We start from the raw sequence: 10,448 nt of genomic DNA, 5'->3' as shown, positions 1-10,448 counted from the left end.
ATCTCATCATCCTTCAGCAATAAATAACTGAACTTCATCCACTCCTGGGCCTGTCATTTTTGGGTGGTCTCGTGACCTGTCCTGACAACGGGTCCCTGGGGGCTCATTTTGTTGCTTTCTACATGGATATATAATGAGATATGCAGAACCGAGACGGTCCAGTTGGTTCTGAAACTGTTTTCCTGTCTTCAGAACTCCTGCAGGACCTGCTAGCAGAACTTCACCGGAGCATCTCGGTTCTGTGTTCAGCGCTGCTTCCCGAGAGTCCAGCATCAGGACTGTCCGGAACCACGCTCTGCCTCCTGCTGGACCTGGTGGAGGTTCTGATGGCCTCTGCTCTTCAGTGTGGGGAGAAAGCAGGCTTGAGGAAGCAGGACCTTGGCTGGGTTCAGTGGCCACGCCTCCTGGTGGCAGTCAGCGGCCCGTCAGATCCGTTCGTGAAGCGCAGAACTCTGCTGCTGCTGAAGCGAGTTCTGCTGCTCAAACCGGGAGAAGAATGGACCACCGGAGGACGGAGGCTGACCGCCAAACCCGGCGCAGAACTCGCTCCTGTGGCCCACGCCGTGCTGGCAGCCGTGGACGCAGGCTGGCTGGACTCTATCCGGGTGGGGCCGCACACTTTCTTTGGAGGCGGAGTTCCCAGAGGGGGCGGGGCAGATGAGGCAATGCTGAGAGCCGCCAGCCTGCTGCTGCTCCGGTCTCTGGATGTCTCCGTTCACGCCGCTGGACCAGGAGGTGAGTCCACCTGTCCGTCAGGCATCATCTGAACACATGTGACCCCCCCTCCCCCACAGTACAAGGACCGCCCACATCTCCATCCATCACAGGGGTCTAGGTTTTAAGGTCTTTGTTTCTTTGACAGAAATGGGAGGAGCTTCAAAGCTCTCCAGGTATCTGCAGCGTCTTTGGGCCTTTTTGAGACGCTGGACCCCCCCCCAGGTCCAGGTGGAGCACCTGTGCTGCTACCTGACGGTGCTGTTTGGAGAGCAGGATGATGACTTGATGGAGGCAGCCAGAGCCTTCCTGTCCGTCTTCCTCAGCTCCAGGTGAGCAGCAGATCCGGTCCTCCGGGCGGCGGCGATTTGGCGACCTGCTGCTGTCTCTGCCTCACACTGCTCTCCTCTTCCAGGGGGGGGTCAGACCTGCAGACGGCCTGCTCTCTGGGCTGTAACCCTCACTGTCACTTCGTGCTCCTGCTGAGGAGCTTCTCCTTCGACCACAGCCTCCTCCTGGACTTCCTGATCGGCACTGAGACCTGCTTCCTGGAGTACCTGGTGCATTACCTGAGATACCTGAGAAGAGACTGGGAGGGTCTTACCGCAGCCTGCAGAGCCTCTGGGGGGGTGCAGCAGCCTGTGGGGGGATCTACCGGGTCCGGCTGCGGTGTTCGGGCAGTGTCGGCCGGGTCCGGTCCGTCGGCCGGGTCCACTTTGTCAGACGGCCTCCGCCTTGTAGAATACGACAGCTCTGACGAGTCGACTGAGGAGGAAACGGAGGACGGAGGTTCTGTGTGGAGATCCAGATCAGAGTGCTGGTCACAGCCACGCCGGGAAGCAGGTCAGGTGGACATGGACCTTCTGGACAGAACCGTCCGGTGTCTGTCTGAGCTCAGAGAGGTGCTGGTTCGGCTGCATTCCAGACAGCTCTTCCCTTACAACCCCTCATCCCTCCTAAAGCTCCTGGCTCAGGTAGAAGCTGCTCGTGACGGCGGCCAGACGCCCACCTGAAGGTGGGAGGAGCCTCTGTGACCACGGCAGGGTGGAAACTCCCTGTAGCCTCCACGTGGACGGTGGCGGAAAAGCTCTTCTGGGGCACGTTTCATAAATTAACTACAACTTCACATCAGAGTTTGTCAAAACGTTTTCCAAATAAATCATCCAACATTTCTAAATCAGTCTCAGAGTCCGAGTCCTAAACCTGCTGATGTTTGTAGATGATAAAAACATGAACGTATCCAGGTCTAAATAACAAACCAGGGTGGGCGGGGCCTGACTACACACTCTCTATAGTTACACACACACCTGAATAGTCTCCACATCTAAACTAGTCAGAATGTACACAATGTAACAGCAGCTCACACACTCCATCATACAAACCCATTCAGATAAAGACTTTCATTCTGTCACACAAACGGTTAGTGCTAAGATGAGCTGACACCTGTGCTCAGGTGAGTGTTTATGTTTCACTGAGGTGGATGGTGATGGAATGTACTCAGGGGGAGAGCAGCGGCCATCCCCACGCCAAGACCCCCCGCCAAGCACCCAGACCGGGACCGCCGCAGAGGCCCCCCACACCCAAGAGCAGGAAGGCACAGGAACACGGGGAGTGCAGGCCCCAGCCCAGCCAGAGGAGCAGAGATTGTATAACAGAGATTAAAAGAACTGGAGAGAAAGAGACAAAAGCGCATGAGCACTGCGTGTGCGTGAGGGGGGTGGGGGGGTGCTTACATGTGCAGCAGAGCAAGAGGGAGAGAGAGATGACATCAACACAAAACGTAAAGAAGATGAGATCATTAGTAAAGGACTTGACTTTTCTTGATGGTATGAAGGAAGACAATCTGCAGGAAATCTTTCTGGAGAACTCCACCACAGAGCAGATCATCACTGACAGAAGATTACATCCTCAAAGCTGAGACTCGTTTGTCTTTCTTTACGTTATTGTGAATAAAGTCTTTATTTATTGATTTTAAACACTTTAATTTGTATATTGGGTTGTGGGTGCAGAGTTTTATATTGTTGTTTACAAAGAAAAAGTTAAACATTTGAGAGAACAGCTGAGTAATTGTAAATAGTTGTTTTTTGTATTTTATTATAATTAATTTTCTGTTTATATGAGTGAAATAAAAGCATATTTACAAAAAAAACAACTTTTGTTATAATAATTCATTTTGTTTATAATTTTATATAGTTGCTTATAATAAATTACTTAAAGCAACAAAAGAACCTAAAGAGCCATTTGGGAGCCGAAAGAGCCGGAATTCCCATCACTACAGCCCCCCACCACCCAGCAGCGCTGAGCACCCCCCGCCCCACCCAGGTACGAGCCAGGGCTCCCCAAGGAAGACCCACCCCACGTTTCAGACAACCAACCGCCCCCGCCGTGGGAGGTCCAGGGGGGGAGCAAGGCAGGGGCCGCCCACCCAAGAGAAACAGAGGCCCCAAGGAGTGATGTAAACAAGACCCGACCAGGCACACCCACTGATGGAGTTAAGGAGAGGACTAGTTCTCGAGAGCAGGGACCGGACTCCGCACCACCGAGACCTGGACACCCCCAGGCTCCGATGTAGATTGATCCCCTGCTAGATCTCGGGGATCCCACTCCCGGCGTGGGGAGGAGACCGCCAGGCCCAGGAGACCGGCACCCAAGAGACCAGACCACCAGGCCGAGGTTCCCCGCACCCCCCACCAGGGATGGGGTAGGGGACAGAAGGTCGAAGGTCCCACCTTCCTTGTGTGATGCTTGCGTGTTTGCTTGTTAGAGTGTATGTTTGTGGTGTTAGAGGTGTGTGTACTAAAGGGGTGCGGTTAAAATTGGCGAGAAGGCCTTAACAGGGCACCTCCTGATTTCTCGCAGAGATGCCCCGTCACCCTCCCACCAGCGGCCCTACATGTCTATGGTGCGGTTAAAATTGGCGGAAGGGGCACTGAAAGGACATCGACTGTTTGCTGGCAGTGATGTCCAAGCACCCCCCCACCAAGGGTCCTAAATGTCTAAGGTGCAAATAAAATCGAGGGGAGGGGCAAATCCATGCAGCGGCCACAGGAGGAGGGCCACTGGCAGGTAGTCCACCCCCCGCAGCGCACTGCAATACAGACACCCTCCCCTTCTCCCTATTGCATGTTTGTATGAGGAAGGGGATATGTTGGGGTCAGTTGGCAGACTGACCCCCGATGGCAGACCGCCGCAGTCATAGCTGTTCAGTCACTCCTCATCCCGGCATTCATGAACTCTTCACTGATGGACCGACTGTTCGCTGACAAGAGCAGCTCTGATATCTTTATGGAGGAATCCTTCATCCTGTCCTGCTGGCCCATCTCTCCTCCAGCCTCCAAGATCACAAAAACCGGTTCCTAAAGACCTGAAGGCGTGCAGCCAGGATCCGTTTGGAGGAGACATGAACATGAAGGAACTGTTTGCTCAGGTGGGCTGGCCTGCACTTCCTGAATGGAAGAAAACCCGTATCAGGTAATGGAGGCTGAGCTGGGCGTGGCTGAAGAAAGGTAAACAGTGAGCAGGTGTGTGATGGGGGGGGGCAGCCCTCATTTCAAACACCAGAGAGGAGTCAGCAGATCTGACAGAGGACAGCCATCTGCAACCTTCAGGTGAGGATCAGAGGTTCTGACGGTTTTGATGAGAATCAGAGGCTCTGATGGTTCTGATGGTTCTGATGAGGATCAGTGGCTCTAAAGTTCTGATGAGGATCAGTGGCTCTAAAGTTCTGATGGTTCTGATGAGGATCAGAGTTTCTGAAGTTCTGATGGTTCATTTGTGGCCAGATGAAGTTGTGTTCTCTCTGACCATCAGGGCACGCGTTAGGGGCCGTTTCTTTGACGCTGCGTGTTTCTGGTTTTTCTTGGCTTCAAGGAACATTTGCCGTACTGACAACTCCGTGCAGACAGGTGAGGTTTAAATAAGGTGTAACCTTGTGAAAACAGCTGAAGGTGTGTCAGAATTCACCCGCAGGTGAGGCAGAGCCATGTTTTCAAAGCAAACAGTCTTGCTGCTCACACACAACACTGATGCAGGACCTGTTAGAGCGGGACCTGTTAGAGGGGGACCTGTTAAAGTGGGACCTCTTAAACTGGGACCTGTTAAAGTGGGACTTGTTAGAGCGGGACCTGTTAGAGCGGGACCTGTTAGAGCGGGACCTGTTAGAGCGGGACCTGTTAGAGCGGGACCTGTTAGAGGGGGACCTGTTAAAGTGGGACCTCTTAAACTGGGACCTGTTAAAGTGGGACCTGTTAGAGCGGGACTTGTTAGAGCGGGACCTGTTAGAGCGGGACCTGTTAGAGCAGGACCTGTTAGAGCAGGACCTGTTAGAGCAGGACCTGTTAGAGCAGGACCTGTTAGAGCGGGACCTGTTAGAGGGAGATCTGGTAAAGTGGGACCTGTTAGAGCAGGACCTGTTAGAGCGGGACCTGTTAGAGCAGGACCTGTTAGAGCAGGACCTGTTAGAGCAGGACCTGTTAAAGCGGGACCTGTTAGAGCGGGACCTGTTGGAGCTGGACCTGTTGAAGCTGGATCTGTTACCACGGGACCTGTTGGGGCTGGACTTGTTAGAACTAGACCTGTTATGATGAGAGTCTGTTTCCTGGTCTTCATCAGAACTGGTGCAGCAGAATTCTGTTGAAGGTTCGTCATGTTTGGAAGAGCAGCTGGCAGAGCGTTATAATAATCAATCCTCCTCGTGATCAAAACATTCATCAGCATCTCCACGTTCGCGAGAGAGAGTAGTGGGCGGAGCCTAAGTTCTAAGATGATTAAAACATTTTAACCACCTGAAAATGTTTGATCTGACAGATAAATGTTAGAGTCAGGAGTAACAGCAGGTTTCAGACTGTCTGAAAAACTTCATGAAAGTTAGTTCAGTTTCAGGAACCGTTTCTCTTTCTTCGCTTCAGGGTTGATCAGTACGATTCCTGTTTTCTCTTCCTGTAAAGTCAGTGTTACCTCAAAGAGCCTCACAGATAACTTTATTATATTTTATTAAAAACTGTTTTAATCAATGGAACTAAAAATGTTCCAATCAGACTAGCACAACAACAAGGCGGAGGAGTTTGGATCCATGTGGACAGACAAGAACAGATCAGGGCAAGGCAAGAGGGAGGCAGTGGTCATGTGACGAGCGAGGGAGGAGGAGCCAAGCGGTACTGGTGCTGTATGAAACATGGTTTTGGTGTTTTGTTTCAGACATGTCAATTACTTGTTTTCTATTCAGCTTTGCTATTTTCTAGCTAATCATTTGACCGTTCCAGTGATTGTGGGCGTGGTCATATGATCGTGGGCGGGCACATATAGCAATGGGCGGGGTCATGAGGGTGCATGAGGCTTCATTCCAAATAGGTGCAGCAAATCAAAGTGAATGTTGAAATCTGCGTTTACTTCTCTTGGTGTGAAGATGGAGATGCAGAACTGCAGTTCCTGTCAGGATGAAGCATCTCGAGCACATGTATGTGATCTCACTCACACTGAGACGTCACACTTGTGTTTTTAGAAAAACTTGGCTTTTTACTTATTATGGCCCGCAGCAGCAGTCTACTGACTGCAAGGACCATATTGTTTTTGCTTTAACATTCTATCTTTCTGCGCCTTTGAGCCAAAATTTCACCCCCGCCACATGAACGAAAAGTACCTCAAAATTTTATCACACCTAGGGAAAATTGAAAATGAATTTTTGGCATGTTGCGCGTGACCCCGCCCAAAACATGACATCACGACGAGCCTTTCCGTAAAAAAAATGAATGGCCCAAAAATCGTTTATGGGGCCAAAAAAAAAATATTTCGAAATACGCAAACGAAAGTCCATGACACGTGTCAGGGATAAGCCCTAGAACATTTGAAATTATTATGGGATGGCCACACGACCTACGGCTTGGCGGCCATCTTGCGCCGAAATCAGAAAAATGGCGATTTTCACGTTTTTCAACAATATGGGAAAACGGAACTTTTGTTTGTCCGATTTTCACGAAATTCGGTAATCATGTCCGTAGCGGGAGTCTACAACGACCCTAGAAGTTTCATTGACCTTTGACCCTGGGAAGATGCCGCCATGTTGAAATGTTGAAAAAAAGCACTTTTACTCAAAGCTACAAAAAGAAATACCTCCTAGGGGGTTTTATCAATTGATATGTCACATGACTGGCCATAAATGGGAATGTACTGTGAGAAAAATGTTGGAATTAGAAGTTGTAGAATTTGAATGGCGTGCGCGTGGCAAGGTCGCAACCGCCACGGTTTTAGCTAGCTCGCACATATTTTGGGCGATTTGCGCAAAAAGGGTATTCACGCGTGCGGAGGCTCAAGCTGAACGACACGACATAACTTTCGAAACCGTAATGCGTAAAATGCGGCCCTGGTACGCAAAAAAACATTGCGAAAAAAACGGCTGACTCAGCAAAATCAAAAAAAAAGTTTGCAATTCGCAAACGAAACCAACGTAGCCTTATTGGATATATCCATGGCCAAATTTTAAATTATTATGGGATGGCTCCACGACCTACCACTTGGCGGCCATTTTGTTTCGAAATCTGACATTTTGTGAATTTTACAAAGTTAGAACGTAGCTTTTGTTAGTCCGATTTTTACGAAATTTGAGCCACATGCCACTGGCGTTAGTCTTCAATGACCCCTAAAGTTTCGTTGACCTTTGACCTTGGGAAGGGCCGCCATCTTGATTTGTCCAAAAAAAACCACTGTTAGCACAGCCTTTTAACAAATATAACTTTTAGGGATATTTATCAAACGTTTCCAAACGCTTTTGGCATCATTGGGAAGCTTTTGGGATAAAATATATGGTATTACAAGCTGTAGATTTTGAATGGCGTGCGCGTGGCGAGCTCGCAAATGTGGCGTAGTGTTAATACAAGCTCATATTTCAATGCATTGGTATGATATTTTAATATGTTGATCCAAGGCTTAAGCTTTAACAGGTATAATATCTTAGAATATGACCATGTAAGGAATGTGGGCGTGGTTAGCAAATAACATCCGTTGCTAAGGAGATCCGAAAATGTACTTTTGCCGATTCTTGCAAAACTAACGTCAATCTGTTCGGTGACCTCAGGCGAACAAAACATAAAAAAATAGTTGCTATGGCGATAACACTAACAGAAAAGCCGCCATTTTGAAAAAGATGCCTTTTTAAGCAATTTCTCACTTACATCCCAAGTTAAAGCTTTAACAAGTGTTATAACTTAAAATATGATAATATAGGGAATGTGGGCGTGGTAAGCAAACAACCTCCGTTGCTAAGGAGATAAAAAAAATTTACTTTGGCCGATTCTTGCGAAACTAACGTCAATCTGTTCGGTGACCTCAGGCGAACAAAACATAAAATGGTTGCTATGGAGATAACAGTAACAAAAAAGGCGCCATTTTGAAAAAAATGCCTTTTTAAGCAATTTCTCACTTAAATCACAGTACAGCTATACAGTAAGGGGAGGGGGGGTTAGTGGTGCATAGTGGCTGCTTAGCAGATGAGTTCGGGTCAAAGGTCAGCATCAAGGGCGGCGATGGTGCGTAGGGGCGGGCAGCGAGCGCGGCATTGGTGCATATGAGCGGGCGGCGAGGTAGAGGGCGGGCTGCGAGGGAGAGGGCGGCGAGGGAGAGGGCGGCGAGGGCGGGTAGCGACTGCGGGCCATCCAACGCGGCTTGCGGCTTTAATTTTAATATTATTTTTCATCTTTGAAGCTCCTGTTCACCGTTTAGAGACCTAAACTGTTTTAATCAAAAATCAACATGTTTATATTGCACTTTTCATACTTGGTGACAAAAACAGTTCTGTAAACCAAGATAAATATTGTAAAACGAACAAATTCGCTTATAGATTCGGCCCCGCACACAACCCCACACTTCAAAGAACCAACACCAATTAAATCTCATTTCCTCCATACTCTCACCTCAATTTAAATGATCATTTTCATCATTTGCCAATTTTCATTTGAGATTGGAAAAAAAACAATTCTTTTTTTATTTATTTTACTGAGAAAAAACATATGTAAACACTAAAAAAGTATATGTCAAAGTACATGTTTGCAAACTTCTTTATTTTGCTGACATGTTGATTCAATTTTTTTTTCAAAATACCACACTTCAAATTCAAGTGATGTGTTTGTGTCCACTAGATGTCCTCCTAGAGCACATGAAGCTTCATGAAGCATAGCACTGGAGTGAATCAATTGGATGAAAGGCTTCAATGCGTCATGAAGCTTCATCTGCCCACCACTAGGAGGCAGGAGAGACAGTGAGGTCTGGGAACCGTGAGCAGTGGCTGATGGGAGATGGAGTAAGGAAGAGGTGACAGTCAATACTCAGGGGACAGCTCCCTCTGGTGGTTAGAGGAGGAAACAGAGGCTGAAAACTAGATAACCTTTCTTGTTTAAAAACAGCTCAGATGAATGAAGAAGGGATGACAAAGAGAAGACTCTGATCCTGTAATGAGTGAGAACGAAGGAAAACTTCCTCTGAAGATGTTGGAGGAATCTCTGTAGCAGATTTATTTGTCTTTTGTTACATTAAGAGGGTGCCACAGTGAATCACTCTCCTCTATTTAACCTTCTCCTCTGGATCCTCCTCCCTCATGTCCTCCTTCATCCGTCAACCTCCTCTTTGGTATTTCCAGGCATCTCCAACCTCAGCATCCTTTCACCAACATCCTCCCTGTTCCTCCTCTCCATCTGCTTCCAGAACATCTATGATCTGATCAGATGAATTCATTCCTGATCCACCCTGGTTCCTCCCAGATAACCTCAGCATCTCCATCTCTGTTGCCTCCTCTCTAAGCTCCTCCCACCACCTTTGCTTTGGTCACACCTGGAACCTTCCTCCACTAGCTCCAACCTGCTTAAACACACCTCTCCACCTCTGGAGAGTTGAGTTTAAGTCGAAGGGAATGTTGGTGGGCAGTAAGCCTTCCCTCATTTCCCATCATCTCTTTGTTTACATTCTCTCCCACTAGCTTAAAGCCCCTCACAACCCCCAAGCTAACATTAGCAAGGCAACACAACCGGAGAGCAGCATTGAAGCTATCCAGCCATTTCCTTCTGATCCAGATAAGATAAGATAAGATAGGATAAAAAAATATAAGATAAGAAAAGATACGTATTGATGGGAAATATGGTTTTTGCAGCAACAGTGTACAGCCTCAGCAACAAAACAAAAAACATTGAATAACAAAAATCAGGGAAGCCATCAGACGGTTTTCAGGTCTTTAAATCCGTCACACTTAATCCTGTCAATCTCTTCTGCAAACCTGTATGTGTGAACAAAACTGGCTTTGTGTGTTTCATAACTTGACAGGAATAATCATGCTGAACAGACTGTATGAGTGGTTCTGGTGGGACAAAATCTGGCTTCCAGCTGAACTGACCTGGGACGACTTGCAGGACAAGGAGGGTCGAGTCTACGCCAAGGCGTCACATCTCTATGTCATACTGCCCTACGCCTGTGCCCTCCTGCTCATCAGATACCTGTTTGAAAGGTGAGACGCCTCCTACACACACAAAACATGCAAGTGTGTCCAGGTGATGAGGAGAGAACGTCCTGTAGAAAGTGAACTGTCTGTGGGTAAGGTAAGAAAAGGATGTCTGTTTAGAAGAAGCATCTTCTAACCAGAAGATCTACCAAGGATCCAAAACAGCCTCCGACCATCAGAAGAGTCCTGATCCAAACCATTTAATAAGTTCTGGTCCAGAATAAAGCTCCTTCAACATCAAAGAGAGAATATTGGC

At 48.1% G+C, this 10,448-nt stretch overlaps 1 protein-coding gene across 2 annotated transcripts in view; it reads left to right on the top strand.

Annotated features, from left to right (window-relative positions):
* LOC112139087 (ceramide synthase 2) overlaps window positions 1–10,448 on the top strand; it is a 36,495-nt gene that overhangs the window by 11,365 nt on the left and 14,682 nt on the right. The window contains exons 4-6 of one of the 2 annotated variants that reach the window (XM_024261785.2): window positions 193–735; window positions 863–1,046; window positions 1,130–1,894. In XM_024261785.2, the coding sequence (XP_024117553.1) occupies window positions 193–735; window positions 863–1,046; window positions 1,130–1,727 (1,325 nt within the window). In that variant the 3' untranslated portion in view covers window positions 1,728–1,894. Of the gene's footprint in view, window positions 1–192; window positions 736–862; window positions 1,047–1,129; window positions 1,895–10,017; window positions 10,199–10,448 lie in introns of those variants that run through there. The other variant, XM_024261786.2, reaches the window with a different exon arrangement.

This window comes from Oryzias melastigma, linkage group LG15, assembly GCF_002922805.2.
Source record: "Oryzias melastigma strain HK-1 linkage group LG15, ASM292280v2, whole genome shotgun sequence".
Lineage (NCBI taxonomy): Eukaryota > Metazoa > Chordata > Actinopteri > Beloniformes > Adrianichthyidae > Oryzias > Oryzias melastigma.
Note: the sequence above shows the minus strand (reverse complement) of the source record. Positions and strands in the feature narration are given on the sequence as shown.